At 40.7% G+C, this 27058-nt stretch overlaps 1 protein-coding gene across 10 annotated transcripts in view; it reads right to left on the bottom strand.

Annotated features, from left to right (window-relative positions):
• Window positions 1-27058, bottom strand: part of LOC131060225 (uncharacterized) — a 332812-nt gene that overhangs the window by 259748 nt on the left and 46006 nt on the right. For 4 of the 10 annotated variants that reach the window (XM_059211028.1, XM_059211030.1, XM_057993394.2 and 1 more), the window contains 3 exons: window positions 1597-1727; window positions 773-950; window positions 524-601 (listed from right to left, as the gene is read on the bottom strand). In XM_059211028.1, the coding sequence (XP_059067011.1) occupies window positions 524-601; window positions 773-950; window positions 1597-1727 (387 nt within the window). Of the gene's footprint in view, window positions 1-523; window positions 602-772; window positions 951-1596; window positions 1738-2117; window positions 2168-27058 lie in introns of all 10 variants that reach the window. The other 6 variants (XM_057993388.2, XM_057993389.2, XM_057993391.2 and 3 more) reach the window with 3 other exon arrangements.

Genomic DNA, 27058 nt, shown 5'->3' with positions numbered 1-27058 from the left:
GTCAATTGTCCAATAACATAAATAAGCATGACACAAATAAAGGTTCATCCCAAGGATAAAAACCATATTTTTCTTAAACCTCTCTCCAAAGAGAAAGTGCATTAAATTATAATGCAAAATAATTTAAAATCCAAATTTATTGTGACTTCCGTACTACTTGTAATGCATCATAACCCCAATTTCAAGTGAAATTTAAACTTTATAAATGGACAATTCACCATCTCCAGTCACGTTCCCAAATCTAGTTTTGATCATATTACATTAAGTTCTACACTTTAGTTGGAACTACTTATAATATCACGAAACAGTCCCTCGTTATTGTGAAATATTAGACAAGAAAATTTGAAATTGTTTAGTATATCACTCTCTTGTATGGGTGTGTTAATGGTTCATTATAATACACTCCTAGGCATTATGGTATTACATAACCTTCTACTCAAAGATCACAGATTCTACATATAAATATGCATAGGACATTTCATAATGGTTAACATAAAATGTCTTGAAAATGATAATAATGTACCTCTGGACTCCACCTGCGCACAAAGTATGGTGGGCTCCTTTGTATATTATTGTATGATCCGTGTTCATGATGCAAGCTCTGACAAACAAGCCACCTAAGTTAAGTTACATTATTATTTAGGAAAAACTAATTTAATACAATCCAACCAAAAGGATAATTTATGTCAAGGGCAATTTAACTAGTAAAACAAAAAGATTATAATGTATTTCCAAGTCATGTAGAAGAAAGGGATATTAGTACAGGACATACTGTATAGCGCACAAAGAAGATTATATCATCATCTTGGCGAGATTTTGATGCACTCATACCACGAATAAAAAACATATCAAACATTTCACGCCAAAACCGCATATCCACAACTGTCTCATCAGATTCAGATTGTCCCAAATTCATAGAGTGCTTACGTACTATGCTTAGGAGTTCTTCTCTGAAGCAAAGAATTGCAAAGAAAATCCAATAGCAATTAGTTCAGTTTCAGGAAGCTCAATGACATTGATAATAAAATATAACCATGTTGTAAAATGGCCTGATTTATCCACCAAATAGCCTAATATGGTTGCCTGGATGAATGCACATGTTAATAACTCAATACATTATTCCTTATGGCTCCCATCAAGAACCTAGTTGATGGATCACAGATGGTGATCAGAAATATTGATGCAAAAAATAACAGGATCAAATCCAGAAGCATTAATCATAATTTCATGCATTGTGGAAAATTAATGTATTTGAAAGAACCCAGTTGTTCACCCCTTTCAATACCCCTATCTCATGTCAGATGTAACTTTATAACATATGAACAGATAAAGAAGCCAAGCTACAAACTCAGAACTGAATATATTTACCTTCCAGCTCATTAAACATAAATATTTATGATACAGAAGTTAGTTGACAATAGTTTTCTAGTTGTAAAACCAAGCAATTTCTATCATATTGCGTTTTTCAGAGTGATATGTTTCACAAGAACCACAAATGGATAGTAATATTATAAGAAAATTATTACTTATGAGAGAAACTTGAAACTAGAAACACCACAAGTTAAACTAATTAGAACAATAGCTCAGAATAATCACCTTGATGGTGTTGTTTTATCTGAAGAGACATCACTAGTTATTCCAATATCATTGCCAACCATTGTCCTAGAAGAGGCTGACTGGTTCACTGGAAAATTTGATCTCCCAAGGTAACGCCACTCAGCTTGTTGCTGAATACCCCTACAAAATCCCTAGGAATCAGCCACCCTTGATGTTCAAATATTAAATCCAGATTAATAATCAGTTGTGTTACACTTCAATTATTCAATCTCAATACAAAATACGTTAAAAGGAAACAAAAAAGTGGCATAGAAATACCAGTAAGAAAATGTTTTTCAATTGTTATGTGATTTTTTATCCAAATGAAAAAAATACTTTCTTTCCATGTAAGCAAAATTTTGGAATTAAAAGGGGATAAAAATATTATTTGGCCCTTTCAGAATTATAAAGAGAATAAACATTATTATAATTTGACACTTTCGTAAAAAAGGGAGAAAAAAACAAAACATGTAAATACCTTAAAATTAAAAGATGGGTAAAACGAATTCTTATGAAATTACCTTTGAAAACGTATTGAGATAATTGGTTGTCAAGTTAAAAACAAAGAATCCTGACTAAAACAAGACAAATGAATTAATTTGATTAATTTTTTAGGGGAGAGTGATGGTTTTTAAACCACCCCTTGAAATATTATATATGGAATTGGGCAGAAGAGAACTTACACACTAATGAAAGATGGTGGATATGCTGGCATTGGAGAAGGGGCACACAATGTGTGTCTAACTCAAGGTACAAAGTACACCTAGGATTGTTCTAACCAAGCTTTTTGTGTTGAGCACGTGTTCTATTATGCATAAATACATCTATTTATTGAATTAGTTCCTGCTAAATTGCAACCATAGCTTAAGAGATCTATCCACTAGATTATTGCAGGAGTGTGAGTAGAGATTCCAAAGAACTGTCTCAAATGTGTTAGTTTTATTGTTGTCTGAATAAAATAAAATATAAATATATTTATGAAATTATTCAATTTGCTAGTTTTTAATAATTCAATATTCATTGTGATGTTATTAAATTTCATTATATATTAAGATTGTAAAGAGAAGTGAATTCTTAAACTAACTAGAAATATATAAATAATTCCAAAAAAAAAAAAAAGGAAAATTAGTTGTAGATATATGTCTATTTGCTAGCTATAATCCTTTTTAATTTTATCTTTTTTAGGTTACATGCCAATAAATTATCATAAAAAATCTATTTTTTTCACAAGACCAAATACCAAATATTTATAGAGTGAAAAGATTTGATATATTGTAGTTAGCTTCAGATCTTTAAAAAAAAATAACAAATTATCTTCACAAGTAAACGGAGATTAATAACCCGTCGGGAGTTCTATTGAGTATCTTGGAAAAATTATTAATTAATGCTTTCAACCATGAGTTATTAAAGGCATAAAGCAAAATAAGATATTTTACAACACCTACCTAATGTCTATACAGAGCTTAATATTATTATATAGAGGTTTATAATTTTATTGTTATAACTTACACCCTTAGGGTAAATTATGAACTTTTAATAATTTTGGTGCTAAATTTTTAACATAAAGAATAATTATTTACTGAGATGGTTATAAAAAATTAGAAATTTATGTAATCTATTTATTTCATAAGGGTTATTCTACTAAGATTTTGCACGCTCTCCTCGTATAGAAGGAATTAAAACTGCTTAATAAAAGAATACAATTATAAGATAAAGATACCTCACATTAAAGCAAATTAATATTTATGAGTAACAAGAACACAAGAAATTGATAGTATGTAATGATAATTCAGGATAAGGAATAATATTTTGGACATATTACAATCAAATTTCTATAGGTATCGTTCATATCATTGTATATATGGATTGTGAGAATATGAATTAATTGGAAAAGTGAAGATTATGGATTAAACAAATAAAAATGTATAGTACAAAGATCCATAAACAAAGGAAAATAATTTATTATGTTTTAGGGTGTTCCCCCCTTTTATCATTAATACTGTCATAGGTGTATATGGATTAGTTATAATTCCATCTGATTTTGATAAGAAAAAATTTCCTTTTCTAGAGTTAACTATAATAATTTTAAAAATCATAATCTTAATATCAAAATATTTAATATATATACTCCATATTTAAGAATAGTACTATTTTAAACCCAAAATATTTCTTCAAACATTGAGCTTTGTCTCTAGCTTTTCAATAGGCTTCTATTTGAGGTATAATTCATATCACACGTAAAATTTGATGTAAAATTTGGTGATGATGTTCTCTTTCAATGGCAACAAGTATACAACTATGCCTAAACAAAGTTCATATTAGTTCACATGGTCATTTGAGAAAGACTTGGGATAAGTGTGAATCCAACAAGGATTCAACATAAATCGAAAAAGATGTTTTCTTACATGAATTCTATGATATCAATGCCGCATTCATAACACCTAAGCTCATTACACATCTCCAACACACATCATGTTGTCATAGACTCATAGATAATCAATGCTACAATATGACATTCCAAGCATATCGGTCTTATACAATATTTCACAAAATACATATACAAGTTTGTTGGCTTGATTGAGTCCACAAACATAGTACAATAATATTACGGAAAGTAATAACACCAAATGATTACTAAGATATTCAATATTTACTAAGGATTGCAAGTCTTCTTAGCTAAGAGTTACAAAGATTTCTCTAATAAAGATAAGATTTGTTGACGTGGCTAAAGTCACATCGCTGCAACTCTATCCGGCCAACGCAAAATAGAATGATCTCGCCGAGTATCCTATCCTCTCTTGTATAAGGAAGCCCTAATGTTGTTTTAGTTGATCAAAGGGGGCAACCTCAAAGTTCCAAATGTCAGGTCTTGACTGCGGGATAACTCAACGGTCGATGTGTTTTGCTGGGAGCACAAGGGGACTTACGTTTTGCAACAAGCTGATCTGCTGCGATTCTCGGACTACTAAATAAAATCAAGAGGGAAGGGTTTAGGAAACCTAAAATTAACAAGGCTAGTATGCGGGTAGACGGATTCAACATAACCAATCCCTGCTTGGCCAGAATGATTCACAACCTTGCAAGAACAGTGCAATCTTCAAAGGGACTTAAAAGATTTTCAGACTGCAAATGCATGGCTAAGCACCCAATTCTGGTGCAGCTCAGACGAACACCTGCAATTGAACTAAACACAATTAAAGGCTCATACTAACCATACATAAGAACATACAATCAGTATATCCTCAATGGTAAGAGCCTGAATCCATCAAATACCTGCACACCCAAAACAGAAAGACTATCTAATATGCTGAAAGAAACCATGCATACAGACTAAAACTAAGATGATAAACACCAAATCAATGTCCATTATATTGATTCCAGCTGCCATTAAAACAATTTCTGCAACATCTCTATGCTACTGCTAAAATTTAACCTTCTACAATCTAGCCTATTCTAACTGCCTAAAAATCTAACTAAAGTCTAACAAAAATCTCTAACCCTTTACACAAGAAAGGACTCTACCTTTTATAGAATTGTTACAATTCGAACCGATGGCCAAGATGGAATGCATCCAAGGGTCCTGATTTATCCCACAAAATAAGGCTGCCCATACCCACTTAATTCTTAGTTATCCCTTCAACCACTATCTGAACTGCCTACAACTGTTTGGCTTCAATATGGGTCTATCAAGTAGTTGGACATAACTGACCTGTGTCCCCTTGTTTTCAAAATATCTTGGGCAGAACCCATAGGCAGCTTTACATTAAACAATTTCAGTTTTTTAGAAACTGAATTTCTGGAATTTCTTCAAGCTGCGCATTTCTGAAAAATGCATACTTGCTGCATTTTGAATGTTCTTCCAGCGACACGCTTCCCAATGTTTCATCACTTTGATCTTGCGCTCCATGGTACGATCCTGCATCCTTGCTCCTTGGTGTCAATCGCGATCAAACCTCCAATCTGAGCTTTAGGTTGACGCTCTTAGCATCGCTTGCGATCACAACTCCTCTTCGCTTGCGATCAAGGCTCTTGACGTTTCGGGCTTTCTCCTAGTTCTTCCCAACAATGCCTACAAAAAATCAATTTTGACCCACATTAATCATTTAAAAAATTAAATAAATTAATTTAACAAATATTAAATTTTAAATGCCCCCTAAAGCTTGTGACGAAAGATCGGCCACTGTGGTCGAAACGCAAACTTTCATTTTGACTAAGTGAATTAGACTTTGCACTTTACCACTTTGTTGGAGGAAACTCGACCCTTAAGGTGAACATACAAACACCTTTCAAAAATTCGGCTTATCACGCCAAAATGCATGAACTTTATACGCCTATGTGAATGTCAAAATCAAGTCTCCTAAGCAAATAAATTGACCTCCCCCCCCCCTCGTATTTTCATTTCATCCTTTTACTTTGTTCTAGAATTCGGGTTATAAGGGGGAAATGTGCGCTCTCACTTGGTTTAACTCTAACGTCTTCCTTTCAAATGATGAAATTCGGCCCACAAGGTGAAAATGCGACAATAACCCTTTGCCCTCTAAAATGTCTTTTTCTTGTGAAATGTTGAAAATGGGCAAGTTTGAGCGATTTGAACTCTTTGTTCATTTCCGGCCTATTAGATTTTCGGCCAAATTGGTTACTCTGCGACTTCTCTCAAACTGAATTAAAATGCCGACTTTTAGGAATTTCGAGCCAAATAGCTGAAATGGGTGATTAGTTTTATGATTAAATGTCCTCCATCATTTTTGGCCTTTGATTTTCGGCCTTTCGGGATGAAATTCGGGTTTCCTGGCATTCACATGATTTTTTAGCTTATTGGGAATTCACGATTTCAAGAGGAAATGTACAAGTTTGCCTTGGATGGTTTCCAACGCCCTTTCTTCTCTAACGCATTCGGCCAAAATCTGATAAAATACCGAACTTTGGAGGAAACATGCGAGTTTGTAGAATTCGGCCATTTGATCCTTTGTGCGATCTTATACATGGATTTTGGGGTTGAAGGATCAAAATGAGAGGCGCAATGTTGGAGATCCTTGTGTTTTCGGCCCTAGAGGAATTCGTGTTTTGAGCTCACTCCATTTCGGCCAAAAGAGGAGAGATATGTGATTTTCATGATTTCATTAACTTTTCGGGTCTTAAGCAGATTTTGAGAGCTTTGGCGATTTTCGCCTTAATGAAGAAATTTGCGAGATTTTGAACTTCATTTCATCTTTTCGAGCAAACAAGAGATTTCATGTGACTTTATTATTTTATTATTAATGCTCAATATTGTAAACTTAGTGTAAATATCTTAATAAGATCTTGCTCGATCTTATTGGCAGTTTCTTTTTAGAAACTTGCCCTCTTGTAATTCTTTGTAATACTATTTATTGAGTGTTTGCTCATTGTTAATAGACATTCAATTTTTTACCAATTACTTGCGTACTCTGGTATCAGAGCGGGATTTTTAAATTTTTTGGGGGATTTGTTTCCAGTAAAAATTTCGAAAGAATTTTTTTTTAGATTTCTGGAAACCAGTTTTCTTCTTTCCCTCCTCCCACGGTCTTTATTCTTGTATTTTGCGCTATTGCCGAGAATAATCATTATGTTATGTTGTCATATTATGTTTATGTTGTCGTCGGTAATAATGAGTTACGGTGGTCAGTTAGTTAGTCGTCCTGAAGGGCAATTGGACACGACGGTTGGCCGCACCCCTTCGGGTATTATATATTGCGTACCTTTCCTTCGAAGTAGATCATGATAGTCGTGTAAAATGTAATGTTATAAGCACTTGATGTACATGGACTATTGAATTAATACAGAGGCTGGTTTTCCATTATGTTCTGTGCATTTACTTTCTGCATTTAACCGTTTACCCGAGAGGGCAAACATTTGACGCCGTTGCCTAGACGTACTCAGGAACGGAAGACGCGGATGGCGCACGGACGCGATGGGCCTACCCGTCGGTGAGATGAACCCAGAGACCGACGACGCGCACACGGAACAAGAGGCAAAGGGGAAATTGAACCCTGTAATAATCCCAGCACAATGTTGATATAAATTGTGGTCGAAAGGGAAAAATAAAAAATAAAAGAATTGTGTACATAGTGTGTACTTGCTATGTACGGAGGTGATTTATGCCAAATATATTAAATAAAGACAGAAATAAGAAAGCAGAAACGGACGAGTGGGAGGCCGCACAGAGGGCTTTGATTCTGGAGCAGCAAGTAGAACGGAGACAGAGGCTGAGGCAACTTGCCAAAGGACGACCTGCCGAAGGGTGGCCCGAAGGGAAACACGGAGGTGTCACGGAGGGTGCAAAAGCCGAGGGAAGTTTCTACGCGTCGCCAGAACACCGTAGGGCGCGGAGCCACGAAGAGTTTCTAGCCGAAACAAGGTTAAGGAGAGATCTAGTCGAAGAGACTCGGGATCAGTTTAGAAACTTATCCCTTACACCACGGAGTGAAGATCACCAACGGGAACCAAGAGTGGGCGTGGGTGGGAGTGAAGGGGAGGGCAACCGTACGGGTGTAGGTGCCACACACGACAAGCAAAACACCGTACCTCCAGTCGCCCACGCAGGACACACCACCGGTGCCACCGGAGCAAGCAGCGCAAGGTCACAGACACAGGCACAGCCGCCCCCAGGAAGACGACCCGGGATGGCGAGTAAACAAAAATTGCCAAAGTTCACAGGGGACGACAAGGAAGACCCCTTACGGCATTGTCGTACATGTGAAACCATTTGGTCCGCCAACGGAGTGACAAACCAGGATGACTGGGTACAGCAGTTCCCAGCCACGTTACGTGGAGTTACCATAGATTGGTACTCTGATGTGGACAAGCAAAAAGTGGCCACGTGGGCCAATCTACAGAAGGAATTCACGAAGGAGTTTCGGTTGCTCCGTGATGACAATGAAATTGTAACAGAGATATACAGTACCAAACAAGGTACCAAGGAGACAGTACGGGCATACAGCAGGAGGCTGAAGGAATTGCTGGGAAAAATGGAGAGTCAACCAGCAGATGGGTTGAAAAAGCGATGGTTCGTGGAGGGACTAAAGCATTCCCTCCGAAGGAAGATGAAAATCGTTCCACCTACATCATATCACGACACCTATAATAGGGCGATGGACCTAGAGAGCGAATACAAAACGTCAAAGAAGAAGAAAAGTAATAAATATTCATCTGATGATGATGAAGACTCTGACGGGGAAAGCAGCAGCAATGGCGAATCGCGTAAAAAGGTGCACGCTCTCCAAAAGGACATCGAACGAATGTTGAATGAATTCAAAGCCATGAAGGGGAGTACAAGTAAGACTCAAAAAAAGGACGTGTGGTGTACCGACTGTAGGAGTGACGGACACACCAAGGGGTCCTGCCCCAAAAAGGCTTTCTGCAACATTTGTCAGATTGCGGGACATTTGACAAAGGAATGTCCCTACAATATGAAAACCAGGAGCCAACAAGTTCTCTTCACGCAAGAGCAGTCGGCCGTCGGAACTTCGCAAACCAACACAACGACATCATCTGGACGTTACCGGGACAACAGACGCGGCGGCGGAAGGAATAGCAACAATAACAATAACAGAAGCCGTATCCAGTATGACGCCAAGGGCCGGCCAATTATCCAATGTAGGGCCTGTAATCAGTGGGGGCACTTCGCCCGTGATTGCACAAAGGAAGCCACCCCTCAGCACCTCTGCCAATGGTGTGGGCCAGGCGACCATGAGGATGCAAATTGCCCACAGGCAGGGGTTTATCTCCTCAACATTCAGAAGACTGGTGAGAAAGAAGTACTGGCAATCACCCGCGCCCAAACGAAAAAGGCCACTTATCCCGACCCCTGTACGAAGAAGGAGAGATTATGGGAGGCAAAGGCCAATATTGAACGTGAGATGACGGCCGAACGACAGGACAACGAGGTGGCGAGTACATCATCCCGTACGGAAGCGGAAAATAACATCATTGGGCAAGTACTGCAGATGGAAGTACCTATAAGGGTAAAGGACCTTCTAGAAACAATGCCACAGTTAAGAACCGCCATTTTTAATTCCATACAAACCACTGCGCAGGCACCTTTGCGTGCCACACGGGCGGAAGTTTCGGTCAGCCCCTCGACTGACCCAATGTTGTTGGCCTTAAATAGTGGTCGGCATCCTGCTGTAGTAGAGATGGGAATTCTTGGGGCTATCCTCAAAGACACCATCGTGGACGAAGGTTCGGGGGTGAATGTACTGCCAGAGGATACGTGGAAGAAGCTGGGGAAGCCAAAACTATGGCCACCCACGTTCAACTTGGTAGGTGCAGACCAACACGACATCAAGCCACTCGGCACCCTGATGACCCAGCCGGTCACCATCGGCATGCAACCTTTCATACTAGATTTTGTGGTAATCCCACTCAAGAAGAGGGGGTACGACGCCATCTTAGGCAGACGGTGGCTGGTTACAGCAAAGGTGAACCACGACCGGAAAAAGAACACCCTTTCTACGGAGAAAGGGGGGCGGAAGTACACCATTGATCTGAGGACCCAAGTTGTTGACGAGGAACTGGCATCATCTTCGGAATCGGAGGATGAAGGAAAAGGCGACCCGAGGGACGAAGGATGGGGCTGCAGGGAGCCCAACGACAAACGGATTCTCAAACTAGGAGAGTGCTCCGAGGATGAGACAGGGTCATTGAACAGGCTCTTCCATTGGCAAATGGAGGATTACGAAATGTTCCAGAGCTACAGGCTCGAAGTAGAGGAACCAAAGCAAGCAACAGAGGAGGTGTACCTGTCGGAATACAAAGAGTATTGGAAGGGAGACGCCCCAAACCTTGATGACGTAGATAATCCCAAGATTATTGGCAACGATTGGAACCCTGTGTGGAAGGCCGCAGCCTTCAAAATCTTTATTATTCTTCTTTTTCTTATGTACAGGAAGGAGACCATGGTCCCTATAGAATTTGTGATTCCAGGTCTTCGGATGGACATTGAAAATAGATTGGCCACCAACGGGTGCAAATTGAAACCCTACCACGCGAAGCGTGCAGGGGACCCGAGAGGCCAGCCGGACACTCGAGAGCCCGGATGGGGACCTGAGAGGATGGAAGGAGACTCGAGAGGCCAGGCAGGCGATTCAAGAGGCACAGGACCACAGCAAGAGACTCTCGGGCGAGGAAAACTGAGAAGGATGAAGGGCGATCCCAGCGGCATGGGACCCGAGCCGAAGACTCTCGACAATTAGATTATAAATAATTTAACAAGAAAATTAAAAAAAAAATTTAAAAAGAAAAAAACAACTCGCACGCCAGGTGACCTTACGACTTGGGGGAAAAAAAAAAAAAAAAAGAGGTCATGGGGCCACAGTACGGTGACCACACCGACGGTGGAACCACCGTGTGGTGGGACCACGGAAGGTGGAACCACCGACGGTGGGGCCACCGAAGGTGGAACCACGGTGCAGTGGTCACACTGACGGCGGTGGAACCACCGAAGGTGGTCACACCGGCGGTGGAGCCACCATGCGGTGGTCACAACGACGGTGGATCCCACCGTGCAGTGGACACCCGCACGCCGCACTTGAAACCCGCACCACGCAGCCCACGCAAGGAAAAAGGAGGAAACCCCACAGAGGTGTCAGTGCTGTTGTTGACAGTACGGGGAGGTTGCATGGCTGGGACAAAAAAAAAAACAACAACGACCAGATTGAAACATTATTCGATGACATCTGGAGCCTGGACACTGAAAATATTGGAGTGTAGAAGAAGGGTTTTGACATCATAAAATATCACAGAAATGATGCGCGCCATGGACTTTCGTGTGGTTCTGAAGGTTGTAAATTGGTGTTGGCCGCCCTCGGACCCCTCGAGGGGCGCTGCCCCTCGACCCCGCTAGGGCACTGCCCCAGACCCCGCAAGGGGCGCTGCCCCTCGACCCCGCTGGGGGCGTTGCCCCCAGACCCCCAATTTATTTTTGAGCTACAAAATACCACAGGAAGTGTTGTGGTTGTCCGTACTGTGAGAAAGAAGCCTGCAGCTAAGCATTGGCGGGGAAGCCATAAGCCGTAGAGGGAGACGGATTTGGAGGTTGCGAAGAAACAGAGTTTGAGGGAAGGCATTGCAGGTCCGCGCAGTTGTATGACACCAAGGAGTTATTCAGTTCAATTTTTAGCCTTTGGGGAGTGTGATGGAGGATTTGAGGTGTCTCCTAGCCTTTGTGCCAGCGGACCCACCTCCAAGCATGAATGGTACGCTTTGAGGAACTTGGAGTAGGTTTCGGTTAGACGTGATGTTGCCTTGGTGGATGCAGAGAGGGCTCGGGAGGAGCTAACCACCAGGTTGGAGGCAGTACTAGCATGAGACGTAGCTCAGCGTACCCAGTAGTTGGATGCCGGGAGGGCAGCGAGGGTGGCTATCGAGGACAAATTGGCTAGGGAGACAGTATCATTTAAGTAGCAGTTGGTGGAGGCTGAGACTGAAAAGCGTCTTTTGCAGACAAGTTTGGTTTAGGCATAGGACTTTGATGTCAAAAGAAGCAATAATGGTGAAATCCGCACTTGAGCATCGGATGGTAGTAGAAAAAGGTTTTCAGGCGAGGACGCAGCAAGTGTATAAGTTCTGGGCTCCACTGGCATCAGTAGTTCCTACCATTCATCTCTATTTTGTATTAAGTCGTCCGGAGTCGACTTCTTTTCTTGGGGGGGATGATGTTGCCGGGAATAATCATTATGTTATGTTGTCATATTATGTTTATGTTGTCGTCGGTAATAATGAGTTACGGCGATCAATTAGTTAGTCGTCCCGGAGGGTAATTGGACGCGACGGTTGGTCGCACCCCTTAGGGTATTATATATTGGGTACCTTTCTTTCGAAGTGGATCATGATAGTCGTGTAAAATGTAATGTTATAAGCACTTGATGTACATGGACTGCTGAATTAATACAGAGGCTGGTTTTCCATTATGTTCTGTGCATTTACTTTCTGCATTTAACCGTTTACCCGAGAGGGCAAACACGCGCCTTCAGACCTCTGCGTGACAACCTTTCCTCTGGTCGCTATCTTCAGCAACACGTGTTTTTTGTCTGACGCAATTTTTTTTTCTGCCATTTTTTGACGGAAATCTGCATTTTCGATTAGGGTTTTTACCCTTCAGATCAAGTCGAAATTTTTTTCCAATTGCAGATTCTTGGTGGGTTTTTCGAGATCTCAACTAGGTCACTGTCAGAATTTTTTGGGTGCCTCAATTTTCGAGCCAGCGGATCCAAATTCCAACAGCAAATTCTTTCTAGGTTTTTTGCAAGGATTTTTAGGTTGTCTTCGAATTTTTCTAGGTCAACCAGAATTTTTTTCTTGAAATTTGTGCCAGCTGTACTTCATTTTTTGAAGTCTGTACATGCATTTGCATCTGCATCTGCCTCTATTTCTGCATTAGGATTCAAATATTTTGAATTCCGTGCTAGCGCCTCTTCTCAATTTTTTTCGTTTTTCGTGCATTGGGAAACATGCAAGATGGTGTCATTGACCATCTTGATGTCGGAAGGCAGTCAGCAATTTAATGGGAAAAATTATAACACCTCGAAACAGCGCATGCTGACTATTTTTGAATATCGCCCCCTGGATAATCTTGTTTTGGGCACGGATTCCCGTCCTCAAACACCTGGAGCTGACCAGGACAAGTTTGATGACCGCAATCGAGAAGTTGTTATGCTTCTCAAGCTCTCTGTTACAGATGACCAGCTACCTCAGATTCCTTCCGGCAAGTTAGCTGCAGAAATCTGGAAGCATCTGAAGGAGTTGCATGAGACATCCGACAAGAGTCTAGCCTTTTTTCTGAAGAATCAGCTGTTCTCCATTATGATAGATGAACGCATGTCCTTACAGGGGCATCTTACAAAGATTAAGGACATTCGAGATCAACTCGAAGCTATTGGTCGCCAAATGGAGGAAGAGGATATGGTAGTCATTACTCTGAAAAGTCTACGAAAACTGTATGAGCACTTTATAGAGACTCTCAACATTACTACTAATGTTGATCTGAAATTCCCAGAGTTATGCACCAAACTTCTGCAGCAGGATCATTGGAAACAACAGTTTGGTAGCAGTGCTACTTCAGCCTCCTCAGAACATGCCTTTGCTGCCAAATCCTTTCACAAGGATAAAGGCAAATCCTAGTCATCCCAGTCCTTTCAGCAGAAGGGCTCTTCTCAGTCTCAGGATGGTTCCAAGAAAAAGAAGGTGCAATGCAATTACTGTCACAAATTTGGTCATATGATCAAAGATTGTTGTACCAGATTGGCTTCCGAGCAGTGGAAGCAAGGAGGGTCTCATCCTAAAGCCAATGTTGTTGAGCACACAGAGCAGAAAGAGTCTGCCTTTTATGCCTTCATGGCTAAAAGACCTGCAGATCATGTGAAGTCTTCTGCCTGGTACATTCATTCTGGTGCTTCTCGTCATTTCACTCACAGGCGTGACTGGTTTGTTGAGTTCTCTCCCTACACTGATTCAGTTATTTTTGGAGGTGGTGAAGAGTACACTGTTGTCAGCAAGGGCAACGTTCAGATACAGTCTGGAGGAAGGAATCTGATATTCCTCAATGTGTACTATGTTCTTGGTATGGAACTTAACCTCCTTTCTGTCAGTCAGATTATGTGGCATTCTCCTCAGCTAGATGTCGTTTTCAGTACACAGAAGTGCTTGATTGTTGATCGTGCTTCTAGCACTACTGTAGTTGTTAGCATTGAGGATCATGGTCTATATAGACTTGTGGATATAGGCGATTCTCTTGAGTATGCCTTCGCAGCTAAATCTTCATCTATCAGCAGTCTCTGGCATCAGCGATATGGTCACCTGAACATTCATTATCTTGCACAGCTTGTTCGAGAAGACTTAGAACTTGGTCTACCTGATATTCAAACACAAAATCATCACGTTTGTGAAGCTTGCCAGCCTGGGAAGCAGCACCGGAAACCGTTCAAGGATGGTGACTCATGGCGAGCCTCTAAGGTACTATAGCTGGTCCACGTTGATGTATGTGGTCCTATGAATACTACTTCTGATACTGGGTCCAGGTATTTCTTGCTTTTTGTTGATGATTTCAGTCGTAAAATGTGGGTGTATTTCCTTAAGCACAAATCAAATGTGTTTACTGTATTTCAGAAATTTAAGGCCTTAGTAGAAAAAGAGTCTAGTTCTTCTATTATTACTCTTACGTCTGATAATGGGGGGTCTTTCGTTCTTCTGCTTTCACTACTTTCTGTGATACACATGGCATAAAACGTCAGTTAACCACACCATACACCCCTCAGCAAAACGGCGTTGTAGAATGTCGTAACCGCACCATTACAGAAATGGCTAGGTCTATGATGGAACATAGAAACGTTCCTAAGAAATATTGGGCAGAAGTAGTGTTCACAGCAGTCTATCTTCTTAATAGGTCACCCACTCATGTTGTTAAAAATAAGACTTCTGAGGAAGCATGGTCTGGTCGCAAACCTAGGATCAGCCATTTGAAAGTTTTTGGCTCTTTAGCTTATGTCTGGATTCCTGATGCCAAGCGCACTAAGTTCGATTCCAAGAGTCAGAAGCTCGTGTTTACAAGGTACAGTGACAACCATAAGGCTTACCGATTGATTGATGTAGACTCTGACCATCTTATCTTCAGTCGTGATGTTGTCTTTGATGAAGAACGAGGACCATTTAAGCTTTCCTCATCTCAGCAGCATTCTGAGGATCAGCCTTTGAAGGCTTCTGACTTAGGTATCTGTCTTCCATTCGGTTCACCTGATGGGAAGGATGATGCAGATTCTGTATTTGAAGATGCACTACTTGAGTTTCCTCCGGAAGATGCTCATCTTCCTCCTCCTCCTGATCCTGATCCGCTTCCTCTTCTAGTTATTCCTCCTGCTCCTGATGTTGGCACATCTACTCTTTGACCTAAATGGTGGGCTAAGACCATCAGTGATCTTCGTCCTGATGAGCTCATTGGGGGTAGAGCTTCTAGAAATAAGGGCAAACAACAAAACATAGTTAATTTTGCTCTTATGGCTAACATCCACAGTATCTATGAGCCTCAAACATATGCAGAGGTCAAAGGGATTCCAGAGTGGGAACAGGCAATGGATGCTGAGTTCCAAAGTCTTCAAAAGAATCACACCTGGGTTCTTTCAGATATTCCTCCAGGGAAGAAACCCATTAGTTGTAAATAGGTATATAAGGTCAAGTATCATGCAGATGGTACCTTAGATAAATATAAGGCCAGATTAGTTGCTCGAGGATTCACACAGCGAGAAGGCATTGACTATGAGGAGACTTTTGCTCCTACTGCCAAGATGAGTACTATTCGTCTTCTTCTCGCCATTGCAGCTCAGTAAGGTTGGAAAGTCCATCAGATGGACGTGAAGAGTGCCTTCCTCAATGGTGAATTGCAGGAAGAAGTCTACATGACGCAGCCTCCTGGTTTCAAGGTTGCCGGTTCAGAACCGCAAGTGTGTAGACTCCGGAAAGCACTCTATGGACTTAAACAGTCTCCTCGAGCATGGTACATAAAAATTGATCACTACTTGGTTGCTCATGGCTTTCAGCGTAGTCCTTCAGACAATAATTTGTATATCAAACACTCTGGTAATGATATTCTCTTTCTTGTTGTCCATGTGGATGACTTGATCATTACTAGGAATTCAGTACATTTGATTTCAGAAATCAAACAGGGTTTGTGCAACACTTTTGATATGACAGATTTAGGATTTCTTCATTATTGTTTGGGTGTTGAGGTTTGGCAGACTGATAGCAGCATCTTCCTTTCTCAGTCTAAGTATGCTAGAAGCTTGCTTGACAAGTTTCGAATGCAGGATTGCAAACCTGCTTCCACACCTATGGAGACTAGTCAGAAATTGTCAGCCAAGTCTGATTCTCCTCTTGTAGATGAAACACAATTTAGGCAACTAGTGGGCAGTCTCATCTATCTCACTCCCACTAGACCTGACCTCAGTTTTGCAGTGAGCTACATCTCACGCTTCATGACGGCCCCCAAGGCTGATCATTGGGTAGCAACGAAGCGTGTCCTGCGCTATGTGAAAGGCACCTTGGATTATGGACTTCTTTACACTAGGAGTGATGATCCTAGACTCAGTGGGTTCACAGATTCAGATTGGGCAGGCTTCGTTGATGACAGGAAATCAACCTCTGGATATGTGTTCAGTTTGGGATCTGGTGCAATCACCTTGACTAGTAAGAAGCAGTAGGCAGTGGCTCTCTCTTCGACAGAAGCAGAGTATAGAGGAGCTGTTAAGGTAGCTTGTGAGGCAGTTTGGCTTCGCCGGATGCTTGGAGATATGCAAATATCTCAAGCAGGTTCGACTCCCTTGTTTTCGGACAATCGGGGAGTTCTCAAACTTGCCAAGAATCCAGTCTTCCATGAAAGAACCAAACATATAGAACTTCATTGTCACTACATTCGGCAGTTGGTTGAAGACAGATCCATTCAGTTGTTGTATGTTCCTACCTCAGAGCAGTCAACAGATATTTTCACCAAACCCCTTAGTCCAGATAAGTTTGTAAAATTCAGGGGACTATTGGTGTAGTTGATAGATTGAGCATTAAGGGAGGGTATTAGAATAATACTTTATTATTTTATTATTAATGCTCGATATTGTAAACTTGGTGTAAATATCTTAATAAGATCTTGCTCGATCTTATTGGCAGTTTCTTTTTAGAAACTTGCCCTCTTGTAATTCTTTGTAATCCTATTTATTGAGTGTTTGCTCATTGTTAATAGACATTCAATTTTTTACCAATTACTTGCGTAATATCATTGATGTCTTAACCTTTTTCGGCTTGCAGGGAGATTTTGAGAGATTTTACCTTTAAAAATCGTTTGGCGATTTTCTCCCTAAAGGAAGACTTCGGCCTCTTAGACGAATGTGCAAACTTGACGCTATTCAAGGATTCACGCGATATTCACTCTCTCCATTACTTCGGCATCTTGAAGCTGATTTGTAAACATCTCATATTTCAATCTAAAAGGCCGATTTTACAGCCTTAGAGATTTTTATAATTGCTTAGCATTTTGGCATTTTCCCTCTCATTTTGGCTTTTTGGATCGATTTGTGAGTTTTCAGTTTGAACTTGTCTTCTCGGTTCGCCTTCTGTCAAATTCGGGCCTATGGGCGATTTTGCCTTCTATGACTTCGCAATATGAAGATCTTGGCACTTGCAGGTGCTCTAAGGAAACACATCAATCTTCAAGGTACACATGACCCACACTCAACGCAATACTGGCCATGCAAGGCTTTGACAAGCCCAACGATTATGACTTTCGCTCTATTTCACTAGGGCAAACACAACGGGGGTCCCCTATCGCAGAGACGGGGTGGGTTGTGCAATATGCACAACAAATGGCGACTGGACTGGGAAATGTTCTTGAACATTTCAAGGATGACTATCTGGATCGAACCCCAGAATCTCTAGTATATACCCCACAAAACAACTCAAATGACGAAAGTAAAAATGAAGTCGCAAACTGAATCAAGTCACCAACCTTGAAAATCAAGTGTGTACAATGAATTTCATTCCTACTTAAAGAAAGTTGAGATATCTTTGTTCAATCAAGACAAGTTATGTGGGATGAGTCTAACTTCAAAAGCAACCTGGATATTACCACGCTGCCAGCGAACGTCCATAGCCCCGGCGAGGTTATCGCCTGTAAGCTCACAGAGATTGCTCTGCTTCTGGTAGATATATATTTTATGTTTTTCTATACTGACAAAGGTGTCTACAGTCCCAAAGCCAAGCATTTGATATTTCTTTGCTTTTCAATTTCTCTTCTTTTGATTTTTTTTTTTTTACTTTTTCACATTGGCTAGTAAGCAATGAAGCCTACGTGGGATTGAGAGTTACAGTGGTCGTCGAAGCAGAACTTCAGATTTTTCACTTGCAATGATTTCCCTTTGATAAAACAACATACTTAAGCAATTTAAGCGTTTAACGGGCAGTGATCACAACGTTAGCGACAAGACGCGGTAAGCAACTAAATTTTTAGAATGACTAAGCCTTAAACCAGATGGACTGACTATGGGGGCAACCGTCAATTAGGTGCTCTAACAAAGTCGGCATCCAAGAAATGAGACGGAAAAACTTCCCGACTCCGCACACCAAAACTGAGAAAAGCAAACAAACCCCTCGCAAAAAACGATGAGACAACCCCTCTCGAAAGGACACCTACACTACAGCACCAATCTAAAGTAAAGCAGGAAAACAAGGAAACTAAACTAAAAATAGAAAACGAACTATACTAAAACAGAAAAGAAAAGCCTAAACTAACTATATATAAAAAGAGACCGATTGTAAAAAATGCGGACTATATGTATACGTTCCCGACCCAGGGTGATTTCTCAATGTGTAGTAGTAACAGGGCAACGGGGACAGTTCGAAGTTTGGCATGTTTGTCTTTGTATTCTGAAAAGAAAATTTTCAGCTGGCCACTGTCAGGTTTAACCAGGACGTCGGGTAGCATTATCAGCTGGGAAGTTCATTAGGTCTTGTTGAGGTGTGTTTTATGTAAATAACATTTCAGAACAAAATACCAAGGTAATTTACGATCTCTTGAACAAAATCACCTCAGATGCTAGGGATAAGATCAACTAAAATGATTCCAAGGTTTCTACATGTCAAGTCTTGACGAGTGGGTAACTCAATGGTTGATGTGAATTGTTGTGTTCACTTGGGGACTTACAAAAATGTTAGGATTATCTTCTTCGATTATGAAGATGCGGAATAGGTGTGTTGACAACTTAGGATTTAACAATGAAGCTCCGGACTTAATTCTTAATAAAAAATGGGCAAAAGGAATAGGGTTCAGAAAATCTATTCTAAGCCTAGGAATGTAGGAAGTGATGAACAAATCTAGTGGAATCAAACTAGGCAAGGTCTCACAAACAGGTTTTGACACAAGCTTAGTGCAATCGTCTAAGGTATACTTAAGGATTTTCAGATTATCACCATCAAACGTTGACACCATCCAAGTTGATGCTTGTCAAGGGACGTGTAATAGTTGAAGTTAAGCTTACTCAAATCTCCAGTTGACCACACAAGGTGCACTTACCAACGGCAAGAGGTTAGTGGTATGGATTAAGGATTCCACGCAAATATATTCAACAAATCTTTCACTTAATTTAACATACATGAAAATAAATTTTAATCTAAAATTCTAATCTAACTTCGAGGAATTGAGAACCATGAATGCAAAGCCAACATTTGAAGAGCAAAATCACCAACAATTGAACAATGATTATGATTCAAATAGCTCCAACATATACCAGCAATTCTACAAAAACTCTCTTACAAATGAGAGACAAGGAGGTATATATATAGAGTCTCTTACAAAATAGATGGCCAAGATTGATCCAAGATCAACGACCAAGATCAACGACCAAGATCATGCCAACAAAACACTAGAATTGCCCTAATTAAGGTTTACATCAAAAATGGCACCACCAACATATAGCCCAATAAAAAGATACCTAGTCATTAAATACAGAATCTTCTAGAAGATTCCTCCCTACATCTCTCTCTCTCCTAGCATACTCCAAGAATCTAGCCAATACTGAATCTAACTCCTCCATGGAAATGCTAGGCAAGGTATCCTGTTGTAAATCAATCACGTCTAGTGAATCCGAGCAAGCGTCCAAAGTGTTCTCCCAATCTGGCATGAGCTTCTGCAAACTATGAACGTGAATCAACAAAGAGACCAAGTCGTCTATCTAACTCTTCTTCAAAGAGTCCAACTGGCAAAAATACATAAATTTCATCTTGTCTCTTAATTCGGCTAAGTGTAAACCACTAACATCAACACCCAATAATTCCTCAATTGAGGCAAGAATCTTCATATGAATGTCCTGAATCAATCCCTCCATCTCCATACAACTCGACTGGGCGTTCTCATAAGTTGATCTCTTCACGACCAATGAACAATACCAGCCATGAAAATCATATCTATCTCCACTGTGCACAATGTTCTCGCTGACCAAGGTGGAATTAGGGATCTTCTTCAAAGCCTTGAGGCGTGGAATAGTCTCCTCTTGAATATGCCAGAATTCTTCCCAAACTCCCTCCAAATACTGGATTCTAAACACGAGCCCTGTTGTCCTATCATATGCCTAGACAAACTGAGTAAGGAAAACATCTGTCTGTTTTCTTGCACTCTCAATCCACTTTTCCACCTCCGAGAGTGTATCTCTCGCTGCCTCATAGTGTGAATGTATTCCATGGTCAACTGCAATAGGAAAAATAAGGGTGGAATTCTCACGCCTTATCCCCGCAATACACTCTAAGTCTAATATTATGTTCTTTGTACCTTTCCTTCTCAGCAATTTCTCTGTCTAACCTTGCGTCGATCGCCTTGAGGTTATCACCAACCTCCTGAAACTCTTGCTCTCTTGATGTACGAACAAGGGCAACTGAAGTGATCTGGAAATGCATAGGAGTAGCAATGTCCGCTGCCAAGCCTGCAATAGGAACAGCAACCTGCGCAATCCGCATTCCTGTCTCATCTCTAACTATGTGCGACAAAATCTCAGCTCTCTTAGGCTCCTCCTTAGCACTCCTAGCTAGGTAATCATCAATGTCATCAATAGGTTGTACCTCTCATTTTCTTACTTTTCTCCATACTTTTCATCAACCAATCAGGAATAGCGACCATCTCCATACCATCATCGAGACACATCTCTCGATCAAGCCCTCTCAATGCCAAGATAACATCATCATCATCATCAAGATTATTCCTGGTCAAATTGTATATCTCATTTCCCAAACTAACTTCCAAAAGGACGGTAGGGAATCCCGGATGATCATCATTCTCATTTGGAGGTGCAAATGTCCCTGTGGCACGTAACTCCTGAATATTCTCTAGTAGTATCACTGTGTTGGAACATTGCTAGGTTTCCTTATTCTGCTCTGTTATTTCAATCACCTTAATTGATGAGACACTAAGAGGTGGTGAGGGAATGATAGGTGAGGGAATGATAGTCTTTTGTTTCTTCTTCTTCACCTCCTCAATCTTCTTCCCTCTGGCCTTGACTCCTCCTGGTGTGTTCTTCCTTCTCTTGGGAGCTTGACTCTGTTCGTTTGCATGAATCCTGACATCACTGATAGTCCTCTAATAATCTTCGAAAGTAGACTCTTTCGGCTTCATCTTTTCATAAGTGAAGGGAACACCCATATCAACTAACTTATTCATCTGTATATTTACCCATGCACAGGAGAAACTCAAGACCTCTCTCATCAATACATTCAGATCAATCTCTTTTGATTTTGACCAATTAGGCAATAAGATTGCCTTCTTCATTTCATTCTCATATTGTGGATGCGTATGATCCTTGTCATCTAACACCTAATCAGGAATGAGGAAAAGTCCACACTTCCCCATGAAATCCACTGACATTCTGGGCCACATTTGTCTCTTCACTGCTTGCTCGTCCATCAGGTCGGCCCAATAATCTTCTATGTCTACTTTGTGGATGAACTTCTCTCCCCTAATCCTTCCAACTTTCTTATCTGGGTCAAATCTCTCTTTTCTTGAAGGTTGCAAATCGATAGAATGCAAGCTCCTAACTCGCAGTGCTGGCGGCTAAGGTAGACTGGCAAACCTTCGATGTCTTCCCAACTAAAATAGGGAATGTCATGCTTGTCCTATGCTTCTCTCTCTGAATGGAATCAAACTCTAAAAGTTGTCTCACCACTTCCAACAAGATCATTATGTTAGACGGATACCTAGGAAGCCTGTAGGGTTCGAATTGAAACCCATGAATCCTAAGGTACGTGAATGTGGGAAACTGAATATACGACAATCCATATTTCTCTATTAGCTTTGTTGCCTCCTTGGACAACCTTTTGTGGATTCCGCCTTGCAGCATCCGCATGATGTACATTGTGAATATGTCATTCACTCTCTTATAATCTTCAATTCTATACATGTTCAGTTGGGGGTCAACTGGGGATAGCATTCATGACTCTTCAATTGTCCTTGCCCATTTCCGACTTCACCTCTACATATCAATCCTTTGTATGAAATGAACCGTGCAAGCAAGTACACCAAGTAGGAAGTCATGGCGAATGACTTGGACCGCTCTACATTCCTCAGCTGAAAGTCCAGATTGTCACTTATGATCTTAGACCAATTTACCAATGTCCCTCTAAGACAATCCTGGATGAAATAGAACATCCATCAATCGAATATCGCACTCTGCGGCATCCCCATCACTCTGTTGAGCAAGAATACTAAGTCACTATACTCCTCTTTAAAGTCTGTACACATGAGTGTCTTGGGAGCCTTGGAATGATGAAGCCTAGGCTCAAACATCCACTCCTTGTTTATCATATTCTTACACGCATCCATTTTCTTCGTGTATCGCTCTTTATATTCATCCTTGGTCGCATCCTTCATATCTGTTCCGCGTGGAATTCCGAACACCTCGGCAAGGTAGGCAATAACAACGCCCTTAGGAGTCTTGATCATTCGCGAGCGAAGATCATAACATTGTGCACACTCCAAGATAAGCTCATTGCATTATATGGACTGTAGAAATCTAGCAACATGAAAAATACCACTCTTCATAATGTTTACATACGCTGGGGAAGGAATCTGATTTCCGACTCCGAACATCCGTTGTCGCATTAGATTTAGGTTCAGGAAATGCATGTTTGTATCTTTAATCTCCTTCCATCTAGATGACATCTTGGGCTCTGGATAGAATCCAGTCTCCAATATCTTCCATAGTTCCTTCCTTTCCTTAAATCCGGACTTCGACATCGCACCTGTACGAAGCTTGAAGTTAGAACTTAGGAAAATAAATAGTGTCCTTAATAGAATTCCTGACTTCTTAAAGATTTTAAGCTAATTAGAGATGAAGTCAGGAAAATAGTCCACACTCTTGATAGATCTTGACAATTAAATTCGAAATGTGACAACACTAGAGTATGAAAACCCTCTATGAAATTCATTAATACCTCCTTATACTTAAAAATTGTGCAAACTAAAGTGCAAAGGAGTATATCGGATCAACAGTGACTAAGGAAAGGTGTGAAAGGTTGTGTTTTCACACAAAGTATGTCTGAGGACACCTTCCGCAGTCAACAATGGAGGTCAACAAAAATCTGAAGACAACCTGAAAATTAAACTTTTAAAACATGTTGCAATCATCTAGATATGCACAAATTTGATAAGAATCAACCTTCCAAGGCAAACATAAGAAAAGCTGAGCATGTATGTATGGCTGGAAATGAAAACTTAATCTAAAGACAAATCTGAAAATGAAGGTTTCAGACTTACCAGCAACCCTTAGGAATGATAAAATACTCAGAAATAAACTTCGTAATGAAACAAAAATGCTTCCCAAGTGAAATTGCAAGGTAGGTAGGTGGCTGGAAAAAATTTATTTTCTGAGGACAGCCCTTCTAGAATGGAGTTTCAGGTCTGCAACAATGGAAGATAACTCTGAAAATTGATTGAAATGCCTCCAATCAGCCCCTTAGATAAAATCGTTTAAGGCACAAAATAGCTGGGAACAAGATGCAAGTCTGAAAATTGATTTTCCAGCCAACTATGGAGGTCGAACCAGCTGCAACAATGGAGGACAAACTCAGATCTGCAACATATCAGCAAGCAGGGAATGATGGTAGCCACCAAGTGTAAAGGGAATTCACCAAAATAATGGCACAAACACTTGCCAAATCAAAATCGTAATTTCCAGCTATGGCGCCATCCTTGGAAATCTGAAAAAAATGCCTTCAATGCAACCTCCAATCTGCCAACAATCTGCAACTAAAATCTGGAACAACAAGCAATAATGGTGGAAAAATCGTCAAAGTTCATCAAACACCAAAAATCGCCATCTTCCACAAAATCGTGATTTTTACCAAAAATGGCAAACTTCACCAAAATCGAAAATCTGGAAATAATGGAGGCAATAAACCTCAATGGCAGCAATGGAGAGGATTGCCAAGCTGGAAAAAATGGAGGCCTTCAATCAAACACTTCACTTCAACACTACACCAAAATTCGCCAATAAGAGAGAAAAATAGGCAAACATGGAGACACCTGGCAAACTTAATAATAAAATATTGTTGGAGACTCCTCTCTTATACTTGCTTTTGCCTCTCACTTTTTCCACACAAGCAATGTGGGATAAAACACGTGCTTATATACTTGTTTGGTAAAACTAACTTGCTTCTAGAAGGGTAAGAACATTAAAGGCTCATTGCAAGTTATTTAATTTTGTTTTCAAAATTTTAAATAATCGTCAATCATCATTTAAAAAAAATTAAAATGGGGCTCATTTATTAAAAATATCAATTTAAGTCAAAATTGAGCCTCTAGGGAAAATCGATATAGGTAGGTATTAAGAAATCCCATTAAAAATCATTTAAAACACGAAAATATTTCCCACAAGGGAAAATCAATATCAGTATGGATAAAAATCCATGCTAAAATTCATCAAAATGCACATAAAATAGGCTAGGGGAAAATCGAAATGTGCATGGATAAAGAATCCACACAAAAATTCACTTCATTTGCAAAAAAACACTCCCTGGTGGAAAAACGACCTCAGTTTGGATGAAAATCCGGACTCAAAACTCATCAAATTGCTCTCAGTGGAAAATCAACTTGGATATGGATTGAGAGTCTGTACAAAAATCCGCATTAACTTGTCACAAATACCTAGTGGAAAAACGACCCAGGCGTGGAATCCTCCTCAACTTCATCTGCATTCTTGTCCACACTCCCGTCTGCACTCCCGGTGGAAAAACGAAGGCGGTCAGGGCAAAATCCTAACAGTTAGTCAAATTTGATGCTTCCAGGGGAAAAACGACCCAGGCATGGATAAACAGTGGAGTATGGATTTGAGGGGAAACCCATGTATAGTGCAGATTTTGAGTGGGGGAAAAGCATGGGTAGTCAGGAATATGACGGGAAAAGCACCTCTAGCATGGAATTTTGACCTTTTAACCCTTAGAATATGGATTTCCCTTAAGAATTTGACATTTTAACCACTCAAAAATCGCTAGAAAACTTTTAAACTTGATAAAACTCAACTGGGCTTTAGGCAAATTTTCCAAAAATTTGAGCAAAACACAAGGAAATTTGTCGGGATAAAGTGCGAAATCAACTTGAATAATACCTTAGGAGCGAGAAAACAACTCCAAAAAGCCTGAAAAATACCCTGGAACTTTAAAATCACTGATGTGCGTGTTTAAAACACGTTAACGCTCAAGAAGGTCAAAACTTAGACAAAAATCAGGATCATTAAAATTCCAACGTTTGCAACTTGATCCTATAACCTCAAAAATCCTAAACGGCACTAGGCATGATCAAAACTCCGAGACTTGGGCACGGGAAACACAAAATTGCCCACTAGCAGCGAAAACCGTAACCTAAAAATGCAGAAAGCAGGAAAAGAGGGGGTCCCCGTTAGCAATGGGACGATGTGTGAAAATGTCACAACAGGTCTGTGGTTAATCCATTTACAAGTTGCTTTCCCAGAATATTCAAAATTAAATTGAAAATTTTCAAAGTTAACAGCAAAAAGGAAAGAAACAACCTGGCAAGTTTCTGAGTCATGCGAGGAGTCGTGCGGTGGGAGGTCTTCAACATCTGTATCAGGGGGTCGCCATTGGTGGTGCAGCATCTTGCTTACGTCTGGTGTGTACAAATCAGCATCATATTTTTCATCGGGTTGCGCAGGCTGAAAAGAAGTCTCAAAACCGAACTCGAACTCAGGAAAGAGGGGTGCATCATCCACCGGTGCATCCTCAGGTTGTGTAAACAATGCAACCCTATGCACTTCTGTCAGCACATCTACAAACAGCAGGGACTCTTTGATTGATTGATCCTTAAAAATGTCCTTGACGGACTCTTGGACTGCATCATCCATTGGCAGGCCTGCTGCAAACTGCTCCTCAGTGTCGGGCTGATCTATGGAGCTCACTGGATCGTCCTCAAAAACATCCTCTTCAGCCCTGTCCTCTTCAAGTGTAGGGACAACACAGTCACCTGCTGTCACATCTTCTTTTGGTGTAAGAACAGCATAATCATTTGCTGCCACAGTCTGATTGACCAGTTCATACTGGTCAGCATTGGGCAATTCCATCCTTTCATCATCGGGGGGTGTGGCGTTGCATTGATTTTGCGATCTTTTGTATTCATCTGCAGCGAGGTAGGCACTCCACACTTTGCTGGTGATGGATTCTTCTGACTCTTCCGGCAGTCCATATTGGGCATAATGAGCAGGTGAATTCCGAATGTGGGGTGCGGTGAATTCTGCACCACCAAGGTGACAGCACGTTCTCCAAGCGTAATTCCTCATCGAGACCAAACTGGTTCTCGATCTGATCCTTGAATCGTGTAAACTCCTCAATGCTTGACGGAGGACTGGGGATATCCAGCTGTACGAGCTCCTCCAGTTTAGGGATATCCCAGAAAAATATCTGCCCCTGCAATGCCAAC

This window comes from Cryptomeria japonica, chromosome 9 (genome assembly GCF_030272615.1).
Source record: "Cryptomeria japonica chromosome 9, Sugi_1.0, whole genome shotgun sequence".
Classification (NCBI taxonomy): domain Eukaryota; kingdom Viridiplantae; phylum Streptophyta; class Pinopsida; order Cupressales; family Cupressaceae; genus Cryptomeria; species Cryptomeria japonica.
This window is presented reverse-complemented; position numbering and strand designations above follow the sequence as displayed.